Source organism: Gorilla gorilla, chromosome 19 (assembly GCF_029281585.2).
Source record: "Gorilla gorilla gorilla isolate KB3781 chromosome 19, NHGRI_mGorGor1-v2.1_pri, whole genome shotgun sequence".
In the NCBI taxonomy this organism is placed as follows: domain Eukaryota; kingdom Metazoa; phylum Chordata; class Mammalia; order Primates; family Hominidae; genus Gorilla; species Gorilla gorilla.
Window position 1 is genome coordinate 27,302,109 of NC_073243.2, and position 17,314 is coordinate 27,319,422.

Genomic DNA, 17,314 nt, shown 5'->3' on the forward strand with positions numbered 1-17,314 from the left:
CTATGCCATGAATTCATAGGGAATATGTTCCAGCACCTCAGGCTTCTTCCCACTGGTTCTCACGAAGTGTGCTTTTCTGGGCAGTGCAGGCTGGCACTTCAGTTGAACCCAGGTACTTTTCTCTTTGTCTTCTTTAGTTTTCTGATAATTTTCCTTCACTTGTTTCAGGAAGCTATCTTGGCTCTTCACGTGCTTAACATGCCCAATACACACATTAATTCTCTTGGCAAGAATCTTGCCCTTAACTTGTTTGTTTACAACAAATGCCAACAGCATGCTGGGGAACATTGTAGACTCTTCCAGTTTAGCCATGGTGACACCTGTGGGGCATTCCTTTTTGAACAGTACTCATTCCCTTGATGTCTATAATATCACCTTTCTTCTAGATTCGCCTGTGCATGGCCAAAGGAACAACTCCATGTTTTCTAAAACTCCTGGAGAACATATATCGGGTGCCTCTCCTCTTTCACTTTGTGTTCGTCATTTTGGTGAATTACTGGAAGATGGCGGTTCCCCTGAATCATATTTTGAATGAAACTTTAAAAGAATATAAATGTATGGTAATAAATATTTGCTGTTTCATAAGAATGTTTATTTAACAACAAAAGAAAGGACATCCATCATTCCTGATTTAGTTCCATCATTTTTATTATTTTTTTTTTTGAGACAGAATCTCATTCTGTCGCCTAGGCTAGAGTGCAGTGGTGCGATCTCGGCTCACTGCAACCTCTGACTCCCAGGTTCAAGCGATTCTCTTGCCTCAGCCTCCCAAGTAGTTGGGGCTACAGGCACCCACCACCACACCCAGGTAATTTTTGTGTTTTTAGTAGAGATGGGGTTTCACCATGTTGACCAAGATGGTCTCGATCTCCTGACCTCATGATCTGCCCACCTCAGCCTCCCAACATGCTAGGATTACAGGTGTGAGCCACCATGCCCAGCCAAATGTTCTTAATTTTTTTTTTTTTTTTTTGAGACGGAGTCTAGTTCTGTCGCCCAGGCTGGAGTGCAGTGGCACGATCTTGGCTCACTTCCACCTCTGCCTCCCAAATTCAAGTGATTCTCCTGCCTCAGCCTCCTGAGTAGCTGGGATTACAGGCATGCACCACCACATCCAGCTAATTTTTGTATTTTTAGTAGAGATGGGATTTCACCACATTGGCCAGGGTGGTCTTGAACTCCTGACCTTGTGATCTGCCCACCTCAGCCTCCCAAAGTGCTGGGATTACAAGTGTGAGCCACCGTGCCCAGCAGTTACATCTTAATTCATTAATTTTCATTAGCTATTATGTTCATGACATTTACAGTCCATAAGCTACCAAAGAATATATAAAGTGTCCCTCTCAATCCTGTCCACCAATCACTCAGTTTCTCTCTCGAGACACCAACATTTTCATTATTTTCAGTATCTTTCCAAATAAATTTAAAACAAGTAACTAAATATTACATATACATTTCTCCTTCTTTAAAACAAGTAGTAGCAAACCATGGTGTTCTTCATCTGGCTTTTTAAAAGATAAGAATATATATTGATAGTCATCCCATATCACTACACAAAGAGCTTCCTCTTTTTACAGCTGGGTAGTATTCGCTCCATCTTTATTCAGTTGCCTATTAGAGGATATTTAAGTTGATTCTAATATTTTGCTACAAAAATACTATATTAAATAACCTTGGACATATATCATTTTGCAAACGTGAGAATATCTGTAAGAATACATGTCTAGAGGTATAATTTCTGGGTTAAAGGGTATATACATTTTTAATTTTGATAGCCATTGTTAACTTGTCCCCCATTGAGCTGTGCCAATGTACATTCCCACAAGCTTTGTAAAAGAATGCCAGTTGCCCACACTTTCATCAACATATTGTGTTATTAAACTTCATCTGCTAGATAACTGAGAAATTATATCTCAATGTGGTTTTAATTTATATCTTTTTTTTTAGACAAATCTTCCTCTGTAGCCCAGACTGGAGTGCAATGGCATGATCACAGCTCACTGCAGCTTTGACGTCCTGGGCTCAAGTGATCCTCCTGCCTTGGTCTCCCAAAGTGTTGGGATTACAGGTGTGAGTCAACGTGCCTGTCCGCATCTTCGCATTTTTAAAGAGACATTTATATTCCTTTTCTGTGATCCACTTGTTAATTTTCTTGGCCCAATTTTCTATTAGGTTGTTGTTCTTTTTCATGTTGATTTGTAGGAATTTTTTTTTTTTTTTGAGACAGAGTCTTGATCTGTCACCAGGCTGGAGTGCAGTGGCGCGATCTCGGCTCACTGCAACCTCCGCCTCCTGGGTTCAAGTGATTCTCCTGCCTCAGCCTCCCAAGTAGCTGGGTCTACAGGCATGTGCCACCATGCCCGGCTAATTTTTGTATTTTTAGTAGAAATGGGGTTTCACCGTGTTAGCTGGGAGGGTCTCCATCTCTTGACATCGTGATCCACCCACCTCGGCCTCCCAAAGTGCTGGGATTACAGGCTTGAGCCACTGTGCCTGGCCAATTTATAGGAAATTTTTATTAGTGAAATTAATCCTTTATCCATGTTATAAATTGAAACATTTTCCCAGTTAGCAGTTTGTCTTTTGACTTTGCTTATTGGGTTTTTTGCTAAGAGAATTTTTTAGAAATTTCATCTTTTGACTTGTGTCGTTCTTAGAAATGATGGGCTTATCTTATATCTTCATGGTTTCTTATTTTTTCTTTAATACTAAGATTTTTGATCCATTTGGAACTCATTTAGATTTAAAGTTTGAGCTATGGATTCAAGTTCACTTTTTAGCAAATGTCTACCTTTATTTGAGATCTCACCTTTAATTATACTATATTCTCAAAAGTATTTGAGTCTATTTCTAGTCTTCCTAATTAGTTTTGTCAACTAATTTAGGTTTTTTCATTCTTATGACATTTCTCTCCTGCTCATTAACATTTTTTTGCTGGGTATTCTTTATTTTGCTATTAATTCCAAATGTCAGGTAACTTAATTCTTTTCAACATTCTAAAAATAGAGAATTTCCTATGTGTCTAACAATAATTTTTCAATTATTCTATATTGCTGATAAAGTGCTTCATCAACTAGTAACAGAATTTAGTTGCTGATATCTGATGGTTAAAGTAAGACAACAAACCTGTATGGAACAATTTGGAAAACAGTGAGGCTTTCTTGAGCTTTGATTGGTTGAATTTGATGTGCTGGGACCAAAAGTGACTGACAGATGGTCACGAGAGTTCATGTTTTGGTAACTCCTCTTGAAATGAACATATATTTCATTTTTAGTTTATAAGAAATACAATGTCGGCCAATGTCCTCTTCATTGGATATTGTAGATGAAATGCCTCAAAACATAATGTTGTTCACTAGGGTGGCTATAATAGAAAAGCCAGATAATAACAAGTGCTGGTGAAATTGTGGAGAAATTGAAACCCTCATACTCTTAGTGGGAATCTGAAATGACGCAGCAACTTTAAAAAGTCTAGTAGTTCCTCAAATGGTTAAACATAGAGCTACCATAAGATTCATCAGTTCCACTCCTGTGTATATACACAAGAGATCTGAAAATATATGTCCACAGGAAAACTTGTACAAATGCTCATTGCAGCATTATTCCTAATAGCCAAAAAGTGGAAGTGACCCAAAATGTCCATCAATAGACAAATGGATAAACAAAATGTGATATATCCATACAATATAATATTATCCAGTCATAAAAAGGAATGAAACACTGATACATGGTACAACATAGATGAACGTTAAAAGCATTATGGTAAGTGAAAGAAGTTAGATACATATTGTGTGACCACGTACTGTATGATTCCATTTGTATGAAATGTCCAGAATTGGCAAATATATAGAGACATAAAGTAAATTTGTAGTTGCTGAAAGCTAGGGGTAGGGGCAGCTGGAGTCCAATGGGGAGCAACTGCAAAGGGTATAAAGTTTCCTTTTGGGATGATAAAAGTGTCCCAAATTTGATCGTTGTGATGGTTGCACAACTGTGAATGGACAAAAACCACTGAATTGGCTGGGTGCCGTGGCTCACGCCTGTAATACCAGCACTTTGGGAGGCCGAGGCAGGCGGATCACAAAGTCAGGAGATCGAGACCATCCTGGCTAACACGGTGAAACCCCGTCTCTACTAAAAATACAAAAAATTAGCCAGGCATGGTGGCGGGTGCCTGTAGTCCCAGCTACTCGGGAGGCTGATGCAGGAGAACGGCGTGAACCCAGAAGGCAGAGCTTGCAGTGAGCCGAGATCAAGCAGCTGCACTCCAGCCTGGGCGACAGAGCAAGACTCCATCTCAAAAAACAAACAAACAAACATACAAACAAAAAAACCACTGAATTATACACTATAAGTAGGTGAATTATATGGTATATGAATTATAGCTTCATAAAACTTAAACACAATGAAACAAAACAGTATTATTAAATTCAAACCCAATATTGTTACCTAATCTCAAAAGCAAAACCAAACCCACAATGCCCTCCCCCAACTAATTATTAAATTCTACAATCTTGAGTTAGCCAGAGATGCTTGTTGTGGTCTCACATAAGACCACATTTGATACATGCCTTTGCATGTGAGGCCCTTTCTTGGCTACGCCCTAGGTGATTCCTTTCTTTTAGATACATTTCAATAAGTCATTATTTTTATCAGAACCTACCCAGTAAGATTATATTAGTTGGACAAATTCAGACTTAGTTGTTGGAAGTTACAGTACTTGGTTTGTTATTTTGTTCTATTCAGTAACACAATTTAGCAAAATGTTTAACTTCTGTGTGTTTAACATTTTTAGTTTTGTTATGTTTTTTTATATTCCCTAGTATTTTATTTTAAAAAATTTCAGACACACAGTGGAAAAAAATTGTAGTTAGTAGCAGTCTATCCACCACCTAGATGTCACTATTAACATTTTATTATGCTTGTTTTAGCACATCTCTATCCATCTTTCTATCCCTCTCTCCTATCATTCAACCATTTTTTCAAAGTAAATTGCAGATATCAGCATTATGTCCTGTTAAATACTGCAGGACTCCTATAATTAGCTAGAGTTTTATATTTGTATTCCTTTTATTTTTTTTTGAGACAGAGTCTTGCTCTGTCACTCAGGCTGGAGTCCAGCAGCGCGATCTCGGCTCACTGCAACCCCCGGCTCCCGGGTTCAAGCAATTCTCTTGATACTCAGCCTTCTGAGTAGCCGGGACTATAGGCATGCGCCACCACACCCAGCTAATTTTTGTATCTTTAGTAGAGACAGGTTTCGCCATGTTGGCCAGGCTGGTCTCAAACACCTGACCTCAAGTAATCTGTCTGCCTTGGCCTCCCAAAGCGCTGGGATTATAGGCGTGAATCACCACACTCAGCCTGATATTTGTTTACAGGTTTTTCTTTTGATGTAAAATTTACATACAATGAAATGCACAAATGTTTAGCATATATTTGCTGCATTTTGACAAGTGCTTACCCTTGTGTGACCCAAACTCTTATCAAGGTATAGAATATGACCATTACCCCAGAAAGTTCCTTTTTCCCCTTCCCAGTTAATCTTCAAGCTTCCTTCCCTGTATTTTACTTATTTCTTTTTATTATTATTATTTTAAATTATTTATTTATTTTTTGAGATGGAATCTCACTTTGTCTCCCAGGCTGGAGAGCAGTGGCACGATCTTGGCTGACTGCAACCTCCGCCTCCTGGGTTCAAGTGATTCTCCTGCCTCAGCCTCCTGAGTCGCTGGGATTACAGGCATGTGCCACCATGCTCGGCTAATTTTTGTCTTTTTAGTAGAGATGGGGTTTCACGATGTTGCCCAGCTTGGTTTTGAACTCCTGACCTCAGGTGATCCACCCACCTTGGCCTCCCAAAGTGCTAGAATTACAGGCATGAGCCACTGTGCCCAGTCCTTTTTTTTTTTGTTCCAGTGAAGTTAGAGCAACAGAATACAGAGTATGTGGACAGGTTGTGGGTGTAGTTCTTGCAGAATAGAATCCTATACTTCCGTAATATGTTTGTATTTGGTCAGACCATGGTATTCACTAGCATAAATGGTAGCATGGTATTCACCTTTTGTAATGACTTAAAGTGAGATATTTCCATTCTTTCACTCTTATAAATAATGTTGTCATGAACATTTTCTTATAAATCTTTATACATATGCATGATTATTAATAGTCAAAATAGTAATATTGGCCAGGTGCGGTGGCTCAGGTCTATAATTCCAGCACTTTGGGAGACCAAGGCGGGTGGACCACCAGAGGCCGGGAGTTCAAGACAAGCCTGGGCAACATGGTGAAACCCCATCTCTACTAAAATTACAAAAAATTAGCTGGGCATGGTGATGTGCACCTGTAGTGCCATCTGCTTGGGAGGCTAAGCCATGAGAATAACGTGAACCTGGAGGTAGAGGCTGTAGTGAGCTGAGATCATGCCACTGTACTCCAGCCTGGGCAACAGAGCGAGACTCTGTCTCAAAAAAAAAAAATTAGTAACATCTTCTTTTATCTGAACCAGATGAAACTTTGGTTCTTTAATGGCATGAACTGGTCAAAGTTTCTCACAGGCCCTGTATTTCCAATTAAATTCAGTGCTCGAATGACATCCAGAAACCTGCCCAGCTTGCAGCTCTCTGCCTGAAGAGGCAACATCCGTCACTGGGTGGCCTTGTCCTGAGCCCTTGGCAATTTGAGGGTGGGCGTTTTGCTCAAAGACAATTGCTAAGGCTATATGGAATATCTGGTGACTGTTCCATCCAAATAGAGGTGTCTGACCTTGTTTCTTTCCCAGAGGCTGAAATTGGGGTCCTAAGGTGAAATCCAGTTGTAAATTACTTTTTCTTTATTTGGAATGTGAAATGAAAAATGTATTCTTGAGGCTGGGTGCAGTGGCTCACCCTTGTAATCCCAGCATTTTGGGAGGCTGAGGCAGGCAGATCACCTAAGGTTGGGAGTTCGAGACCAGCCTGAACAATATGGTGAAACCCCGTCTCTACTAAAAGTAAAAAATTAACCAGGTGTGGTGGCACATGCCTGTAATCCCAGCTACTCGGGAGGCTGAGGCAGGAGAATCACTTGTGCCCAGGAAGCGGAGGTTGCAGTGAGCCGAGATCGCGCCATTGCACTGCAGCCTGGGCAACAAGAGCGAAACACCATCTCAAAAAAAAAATGTATTTTTAGTCTCACCATTGACATATGTATCATAAAAAACAAGCAAGCTAGATTTCTCAACAAAAGTTCTCTAAGCAAGGAATACACAGATGTTACTCTTTCTCTGCAGCCTCTTTCAGGATGGGGGACTTTGATATTGCCATACATTCCTCTTAGCAATCATCTTAATTTGTTATTTTCATCTACTCTAGTGGGAAGATAAAATCACTACATGGCAGAGCCAGGAGTTTCAGGCCCATTTGGGGATTTCCTCAAGGATATCTTATAAATGTAAATTTGCTGGTTATTCATATGTATTGCTTAATTGCCTTCCCGTCTCCCCAATGATTATGCCAGCTACCACCATTATTACTAAAAAGGTTAACTTTTTTTAAGCAATTCATTTTTCTGAACTGTGTATTAGTTTGCTAAGGGATGTCATAGCAAAAGAACCAATAAACAACAGAAATGTATTTTCTCACAGTTATGGAGGCTGGAAGTCCAAGGTGTAGGCAGAGTTGGTGTCTTTTGAGGACACACTCTGTGGCTTGTAGATGATCATCTTCTCCTAGCTCTGCGTGTCTGCATCCTAATCTCTTTATAAAGACACCAGTCCTATTGGATTAGGGCCCACTAGTATGACCTCATTTTACTTTAAAGACCCTATTTCCAAATATAGTCCCATTCTGAGATGCTGGGGGTTAGGACTCCAACATGTAAATTTCGTGAGGGAGCAGAATACAATTTAGTCCATAAGAAATCATAAAACACAAATATGTAAGAGAAATGTGAGCATAAGAAAAAGTTAAAAAGCTCATACATAGCTTCCTCAGTTGGAACAAATCAAAGTGCTTTCTTGTTTTTGCCATATGCACATCTAATTATTGGCTCTTACTAGTTTACAATACCAACAGCAATGCAAGTATATGTCAGTTTTATCATAAACTCAGAATTAGGTATTCTTAAAAATAAGATTAGTTATATTTTTATTGTATTTCTCTTTTAATTCAGTTTCCCAATTTCCCTTAATTAATTTGCTAGGTTGAATGTTTTCCTATATATATATAAATATATAAATATAACTATATATATATATATATTTTTTTTTTTTTAATAGATGGAGTCTTGCTCTGTCACCCAGGCTGGAGTGCAGTGGCACAGTCTCGGCTCACTGCAACCTCTGCCTCCCAGGTTCAAGCGATTCTCCTGCCTCAGCCTCCCTAGTAGCTGGGATTATAGGTACCTGCCACCACACCCGGCTAATTTTTTTTTTTCTGTATTTTTAGTAGAGACAGGGTTTCACCACGTTGGCCAGGCTGGTCTCTAACTCCTGACCTCACGTAATCCACCCGCCTTGGCCTCCCAAAGTGCTGGGATTACAGGTGTGAGCCAACATTCCCAGCCTTCTTTAATATTTGTTATTGATAATATTGGATGTGTGTGTGTGTGTGTGTGTGTGTGTGTTTAAATTAATCTTCTAGTAGTTGCCTAATCTGTAGTGCTGCTTCTAGGATTTCTATTAAAAGAATATATATTAAATTCTTATTAAAGGCCAGTCATGATGGCTCACAATTAAGATGCCCTAGGAGCAACAAGAGCTGGGTGGGCTACTGATTTCCAGATGGGAATCTGGCCATGTTTATAAGACCTGGACTTGAAGATATTGGGCAGCCAACGAGGCCCATGGAGGAGAATTCTGGCGGGCTCTCCACTTAAGTACACCTACCTGCTCTCACCTTCAATTTGCCTTTAATGCCTCTCCACTTGATGTTTATGGCTAGCCACTTTTAGGATCTGAGCCATCAAGATGATGGATGAAATTGGGTTTGGAACAAGAAGGCAGGGCTATTTTGACCCAGGACACGTTTCCAACATGCTGTGAGGAACTCTCAGCATCAAATAACGTCTGGGTGGAAGAAGTTTTGGGAAAGAAGTCTAGCTGTAGATCACACAATGCTTCTAAATGGGAGAAAATGTCCAGCTCCATGGCTTAGATTCTTTGGGAAGTAGGATAACTGGCTATTCCATTTTAGGCAAGGCTGCCTGGCCAGAAACCCATGTCTTACCATTTCGAGTACATTGTGGTTGGCTCACAAATCCTAGCCTCATAGAGAACTTTTTCTTCTTTTAGCTACTGTCTTCCTAAAATAAAAGTCTCTGTGCAAAGCAATGGAAGAAACCTCATATTGTTTTTTGGGGTTGTCATTTTATGTAACTTACAATAATGACTACGGCTCGTCTTATACAAGATGTAAAGGATTTGGGGGAGGGAATCCAGTGTGCATTTAGGGGAAGATGGTGATGTAGATAGCATATTTCAGGAGGCTGGGAAGTGTCGAGTGCTTAAATATATGCTTCTCAAATTTAATGGGCATACAAATTACCTGGTGGTATTATTAAAATGTAACCTCTAATTCAGTAGTTTTGGGATGGGTCCATGGACAGCACTTTGGTTAGTTCCCCTTGGGACTCCCCTTTCCCCTCAGAGAAGTGTAGAGGGTTGGGGTATTGGGCTTAAGAGGAGTTCCAGACTGTAACCATAGCTCTAGGTAACTCCCTTCTGGAAGTGATGTGTTAGCGACTGGAGGAGAAAGGGATCCCTGGGATCCTTTTCAGCTTTACTATTCTGATTTGGGGTTCTGAGATTCCAACAAAGTGGACTTTTGGGAGTCACAGACCTCCATGGGAATGATGAAAACTGTGTACCTTCTTTCCGCACAAATACAGGCCCACCTTTAATTCTGCAAACCACTTTAGGCCCCGCGGGCCCGCAGCCCTGGTCCAAGACAGCTGTCTGCTTCACAGGTCGCGCACCCGGAGCCGGGCGGTTCTGCAGCTCAGCATCTGGCGCGGGCTGCGCGTCGGGCTCGGGCGGGGGCGTGTCAGGAGGCGTGTCCGGGGCGTGTCGGAGGCGGGGCCAAGGCGGGGGCAAGCCGCGCCCCTCGGCCGTGCGAGAGGCCGAGCTTGCTGCATTGCAGCCGCCGCGGCGCCGCTCGGCTCTTCACTCCCAACAATGGCGGCTCCGAGCCCGAGCGGCGGCGGCGGCGGCTCCGGGGGCGGCAGCGGCAGCGGCACCCCCGGCCCCGTAGGGTCCCCGGCGCCAGGCCACCCGGCCGTCAGCAGCATGCAGGGTAAGGAACGCGGCCGCGCCGAGACCCCAGCCCCCTAGCGCGGCAACCCGCGTCGTCGCGGCCTGCCCCAGCGGACGCCCCCGGACCCGGCTGAGGAAGCCACGGCAGCGGCCGGCTTCTCCCTCTCTCCCTCCCCGGCTTCCCGCCCCGCTCCCGGCCGCCTCCGGCCCGGCTTGGATCCGGGCTCCGGCCCGCATAGGCCCCGGCCGCGGCCTCTGCGTGCGCTTGGCCCCTGGGCCCTACCGGGCTCTCAGCCGGCCCGCAGGGCCCACCTGGTCCGGGACCGCCCCCGCGGCCGTCCCCATCGCCCCCGCCGCTTACCTGGCGCCCGCCCGGCCCCCGTTTCCGGGAACGCGCCGGCTCGGGGCTGCGGCGGAGCGGGAGGGGCGTCGGGCCTGCCTCCTGGTCCCTGACGCCGCTCAGGTAGGCGGCGAAGACAGCGGCCCCGGCCGGCGCCCCTCGGCCCCGCCGCCGCAGTGGGCCCCGCTCAGGGCCATCTTGGCTGTCGCCGGGCACAGCTGGAGCCGGACCACCGAGCTGACCTCGGGCTACGGGGGCCTCTTGGAACCTGCGTTTTCAAACTTTTGCAGGGTTTCTGTGCGCTGGAAGGGATGGGGGTGGGGGGCGGGTTGCCCAGGCCTGTGCCACCTGTAAGGTAGGTAGGCTGCCATTGGCCTGGGAGAGGCATTTTGTTCCAGGCCAGGGATTTCTGTGTTAACATTGCGTGCAGGAAGGAAAAAAAAAAAAAAAAGGAAGACTTAATTTGGTTTAAATGGAGAGATAACAGGAAATAGACAGGGGTCAAAGTGATACTGTAGTGTCTGGACATTTGAGGCAGCTCTGCTAATTAATGACTTTCCCCACTGGGAATGCCTATTAGCTCTGTATGGCTTTTGACAGGGGGTGTTGTGAAAATACCAGGCCAGGCCCGAGCCTGTTAGGGACCATTTCCTTAAATTTACTGGGGAATTCTGAGTAGTAATGCTATTTTTAAAACAGGGAATCTCAGAACTCTCTTGACAACGTTAGCAAACTGCTTGTGTTGAATTATTAACAGAATAAGGGTCGGGGTACCCTTGGTAGTCAGTGTGACCATGGTTACTTTTTGATTCCATTCTTCTTAAAGGGCTTCTAGCATTTAGTTAGGTTCAACAGACATTTATTGAATATTTCATGTTTATAGAGCATGCCATAATTCAGGAAGAAGAGACAGGATTTTATTTATCTTTACATCCCTGTCACCCTCCCCATGAAATAATTTTAATATACATAAAAACCAGTGATAGATATATAGACAGGATGATGTCAGAGCTTAGAGGACACTTCTGTGCAGGCCTTAAGATAATTCATTCAAATTGAATTAGTTATTGGATGCCCACTGTGTTGCACAGCACATTATACTGATGAAGTATAAGATTGACTTCCTGACTGTACAGCTTTACAATTTAGGTGGTGGTGGTTGGGGCGAAATGAAATGGCAAAATGACAATTTAGGATTGTATTTCTTGTTCCAGATGGGTGACTTACAAAGCTTATAAAAACAAGGTGATTTGTTTGTTTGTTTTATTGGTGGGGAGGCTGACAGTTTGAAATAGCTGGATACGTTGTTTTTTTTTTGGTTCAAAAAATATTTATTGAGCATCTGCATAAAACGCTCCTGCTGAGTTTATAGAGAATTGAACATCTCTAACTGTCCTCATGGAGGTTATCCCCCTGCGAAGATGGGGGAGGGAAGGCTATTTAGCTAAACATGAAAAATTACTAGTTGGAAAAGTAATAAAGGTAACAAGCTGGGTTTTGTGATAGAAGATAATAGAGGGCAGTCCGCTTGATAAGATGGTCAGAGAAGGCTTGTCTGGAAAGCTAACCCTCTTTTACCTGAAGACGGTTCTAGGCAGAGGAACAGTGTGTATGAAGGTTCCAAAGCAGGGAAGAGCTTGGAGTGTTCCAGGAACTCCTAAGGCAGTGGTTAGGACTTTTTCTGATGCTGTCCGTTCTCCTCAGCCCTTGTATGTTGATACCCAGTTAACTAAACTTTCTGATAAGCAGAACCCGTTTTAGAAGAAAAAAGGACCTAAGACCTCTCTATGAATTATTGCCGAATTTTCTTTTTTATCAATATTGTGTCTAGTCTTGATTGATTCAGGAATGTGTTATATCTTGTTCTTGAAACTTTTTTCATTAGTCAGAATGAAGTGGTTGATATTCTCAGGATGTTGTCTAGAACAGTCTGTTATAAAGCTTGAACTTAAGCAGCAATTTAGGATCTTTCTTTTTGGTTTGTTTTGTTCTGTATCTTAATTGTGAGGCCCTTGAAGAGGAAATCTTATAAGAACCCAAAAAGAAAGATTCCCATCCAATTGTATGGGAGTCACACCTCCCATACTGTACTTCATCTACCAAGGGTCTTCTTTTGCTTTAGATCAGACTTCACAGAGTGGGCCTTAGAAGATGTTTGATGTACTTGCATTCCTTCTCCCCTAATCTAATTATACTTGCCACTCAAAAAACTTCCTTTCTGGGAGTTGTTAATGACCATGCTGTCTGAAACAGCAGGATTCAGTTGTGGAACATAAGGAATGTTTCATGCAGTAGACATTGGACATCCTCTTATGTGGTAAGCGCTGTGGTGGGCACTGGATAACCTTGAATACTTTTTCATGGCTTCATGTTTATGGCCCAAGAGTGGTCCAGGCTGGCCAATATTGTTTTCTTAATATACTGCTTAAGAACCAGGGCTCTGGAGTTCTGGGTTTGAATCTCTTGGCCAGGATTTAGATATGCGTTTTGTGACCGGGGCAATGAACTTGGCCTTTCGAAGCCTCAGTTTCTCACTTGGAAAGTAGGAATAACGCTTACCTCCCCGGTGGCTTTGAGAATGCATGTAAGCCTGGGACCTGACATGTAGTAAGGATGCAATACACATTAGCCATCATTGTTAGTAGCGACAATATTGTTATGGTCTCATTAATGGTCCCTTTTACTATTGGTAAATGCGTCCCTAACCTCTCATTATTTACCACACAATTTCTTTAGTTCATATTACTAGGTCCCACTGTTCTCTCTAACCTGTTGATTTCCCCACTTTTCATTATGGAGCAGTCCTTTCAGAGTATCCTAGATGAGATTTTATTCTACTTCAAACTCCGGATCTGTTTTTTTCTGGATCTGAGGACTCTCAAATGAATTACGATGTGAACGATATGAAACAGAAGTCTAGCTATCAATTTGCTCTACTCATTTTTTTCATAGGGGATGGGTAGATGGTTGGAATGGGATTTATAGTGAATTTGATTATAACAGTAATCAAAAGACGTAGCTTTGGTTGCATGTTTATACTAACATTTATGGCTTCTAATCTGGCCATTTTTGCCACTGTCCCTCAGATAATAGGGAATAGCTGCTAATTTTGTTATTACTCAATAGATTTGAGTGTTTTCACTCATTCTGACTCATTTTTTTTTTTCATGTTCATTCACAAACACACCCAACCTTTATAAGTTGAGTAGTTCTTAGGCTTTGGTTCTTTGATGACTAAAGCTAACAAAATGTAGATCTGTTTGCCAAGTTAGGTAAGTGGTTTTATGAAAGTATATTTGGCATTAGGATGAGTTTGCATTTGAGAGAGGAAACAATACTCAAATTAACTACTCTGAGAAATGTTTTTATTCTTAATGTTTCATCAATAATTTGTTAATGTAGATAGATTTAATAGGAAAATTTCTTGCATATTAGGGCCTCATTCTGTGGAAAAGTATTATTCTTTAGTCCAAGAAATTTTAGTCAACCTAAAGTACGGAATTGACTTGTAACATTCAAGAACCTTCCTAGCCATGGCTGGGGCTTTCTCTTGTGGCAAATCTAAAGCCTTGTGACTTTAGCTGGGTTAGTGTGAATCCTGTAAAGAGAAGATCCCGTTATACCAGGTAATTAATCTTAGATATGTATAGCAAATAGTACTAGATAGTATCATGGTTGGCATGTTAGAGAATAGCATATTCTGATTAATAGAGCTTGCCAGTTAGTTGAGAATTCAACAGCTTCTATAATGAAATTGCATAGGCAGGATGATTCCTTTTCCAGTAGTAGCTGTAGCAGCTAGCGTTCCCATAGCATGTAGTAATGTTTAAGAAACAAAAGGATGTTGAAGTGTAAAGAGCACTGGACTTAGACTCAGAAAACCATGGTTAAGGTAACTGCTCTGCTGTTTACAAACACTGAGATTTTAGGGAAATTACCTAACTTTTCTGAACTCTCTGTTCAGAAATTTCTCATCTGTTAAAATAGGGATAATGCCTAACCTGTAGGGCCATTGTAAGAATCACATTCTTAATGCATGTGAAAGTGCTTTGAAAATTATAGAATATCTATAAGTATATACAGATTGTTATTAGACATGATTATTTGCCTGCTGTAGCTACTAGTCACTTAAAATGTAATAGATTTCAAAGATCGCTTAGCTGAGAAATGTCAGTTTTCAATAGATGTTTTCTTAAAATGGTTAGAATAGAATCTATAACTGATTCAGAAAAACATTGAGCCATTTGTAAAATACTTGTTACAAGAAATAGTTAGAAAGTATATGTTGTAGGTGCCTCTGATTCTCTTAAAGTTCTGATTTACAGAAAACTTTGGGACCAGTCGAGTCCTTAGCTATTTACCCTTAGCTGAGCATTTTTATGTATCAGTTTAAGTAAAAAGATGATAGCTTGATTCTGCTTTAGAAAACACGCCCAGTACTTTAAAATGTAATGAAGTATATCTGTTAAGAAAAAGTCAAGAGATTTAAAATCAATGTAGTTATTTCTCCCAAAAATATTTGAATATAAAATGCATATGAAATGTCCTGCTTTTGATTTTATCTGTTTTTACTAATTAGTCTGGTTTTCGAGAACCATGGGAGACCTTTATCTTAATTTTAAAGAACTGAATTGTGCAGACAGTGAAGAGTTTCAAACCCCAGAACTGCTTGCCCTTCCCAGTGTGTTGCATAACATTTCTTTTACTGTTTAACATAACCTCATACAAGTTCACCTCAGCAAATTAGTCCCCCCTCAAAGCTCAGACTGCATTTCTTCTTATGTTCCCTTAAAAATTAGAGCAACCCTAGTATTGAAGTAAAAAAGTGGAAAAACATCTCACCTCACTTTTAGAATACATATTTTCTCACATTTTCCTTTAAAATACCTTACTAGCCTGAATGTGTGCTGAAACTTGTTTAAGATGGGATATTAGTTAACCCTGTATTTTGAGTCGTTTTCTTTTTTAGTAAATTTTTCTTCTTTCACTAATTTGAGAAGCTGGATTGATGTGAGCCCATAGAGTTTCCTTATTTTTAGGGGTCTGGATATCATAATCCTAACTCCATTCTACATAATCCAGGTCAGTCTCCTTTGTAGTCTCTAGGAAATGCAGATGGCTCCAATGATACAACCTGAGAAACTTTAATTGAGGCTTAAAAAAGAAAGGGAAACTAACAGTTAACAACTTTTTTCACTGTTCCTACCTAATTTGATGCTCACAACCACCCTTTAAAGGTAAGTGGACATAGTCCCCTTCATAGATGAGGGGGTAGACGTTTGTTTGTTCCGGAAGAGGTAGGTTTTAACCACCTGGGTGACTGGTAGCCTTTGCTCCTCTTACTACTCTACTGCATGGTTCTCTGAGCCTCTTTAAGTCATTTTGGCCATTCAGGTCTGAAGGAAGAATCTTTGCCAGAAGTGATGCAGATTCAGGAATAGAGGAGAGAGATTATTTTAGGTTTCAGTCAGGGGGCGGAAGCTCCAAGCAACCAGCCACCTTTTGAGATGATTTTGGAGCCTTGGTGCTCCAAGAATGGTGCACTTTATGTTACAATGTTCTAAACTTGCTGGAGGGTTTACAGTGGCATTTTGAATCTGGAGACATTTTGATTGGGAATCTCCAAGTAAGTAGAAGACTTTAATTAGAGGAAACCAGTGCAGATTTGAAAGGTAATAGAATCCTTTTAACACTATATATAAAAGGAACTCATTTGTCATAAAATTTAACAAATGTTGTCATTCCGGCTAAATTTGTAACCTGGGCAAATTACTATTTTTGCTAGTGGATGTGGGTTAGCTTCTAGCTGTTTCCTCCCAACTCTAGAAAATCTTCAGGTGTCTCTTCACGCTCGGTAAGGTTGGGAGTTTAATGTGTACTTACATTAATAGAAAGTATTCAAGTCGTAAGATTGGCCTTGCTTGTAGCTACACAGTGAAAGGGAGGTGATTAGCCAGTAGTTTACACAACTCAAGGTGGGCCTTTTGAATGAAGAAAACAATTACATCGTATGCAGCTTGGTTCTTTAAGAACAACACATTATTCTCCACCACGGAGAAAGAGGATTAAAATGGACATCACAGCAGCTTTTTCGAGCTATATTGTATTTCATTTTACCCAAAATTGCTCAAACATTGAAAAACGAGGAATCAAGAAAAGTGTTGCCAGACATATATATCTGAACATATACACACACACACACAGACACCAAATTGTTCAAACATTTAAAAAAAGAGGAATCAAGCAAAGTGTTACCAGACATATATATCTGAGATATATATATGTCAGATGTATATATATCTGACATGCCTATGTCTATTTATTGCCTGGCTTTGCTAAAGAAATCAGTGACATTAAGGAGCTCCCCTGGTGATTTTGGCAGTTTCCCTGGGATCTGGTTATGTGCCTGTCATGGGGAAGCATCCATCTTTTTGGGGTCGTTAGAGTCCTCAGGATATCAGGCTGTGCCTAGGAAGGGTTGTGGCAGAGGTGTAGAGGGTGGGGTGTGGATCTCCAGGGCTGTTTGGAGTCCTTCCCTTTTAATTCTCTCAAGGTGACTGTGAATGAAAGGAGAAAGACTGGTTTTGTGTAGGTTAAGCTGGTCTGGTGAGCACCAGAAAGATAGGGAAGGTGCCATAATCGTTGCTCCCATGAGGGAGAGAACAGGAATAATAGTGCCTGTGATAATAATAACCTGCTTTAGTCCAGGCTTTTGGTTGGACATTTTAGATATATTTTCCCAT

At 41.4% G+C, this 17,314-nt stretch overlaps 1 protein-coding gene and 1 pseudogene across 4 annotated transcripts in view; one reads left to right on the top strand and one right to left on the bottom strand.

The window, feature by feature from the left end:
• Positions 1-484, bottom strand: LOC115931249 (large ribosomal subunit protein eL21-like; annotated as a pseudogene).
• A 9,583-nt stretch (positions 485-10,067) lies between these two features.
• Positions 10,068-17,314, top strand: part of MAP2K4 (mitogen-activated protein kinase kinase 4) — a 123,454-nt gene continuing 116,207 nt past the window's right edge. For 3 of the 4 annotated variants that reach the window (XR_008673003.2, XM_019013416.4, XM_055366913.2), the window contains exon 1: positions 10,068-10,271. Coding sequence is in view for 2 of the 4 variants with exons in the window: in XM_019013416.4 (XP_018868961.1) it covers positions 10,154-10,271 (118 nt within the window). In the remaining 2 variants the exon portion in view is untranslated. The remainder of the gene's footprint in view (positions 10,272-17,314) is intronic. The other variant, XM_019013417.4, reaches the window with a different exon arrangement.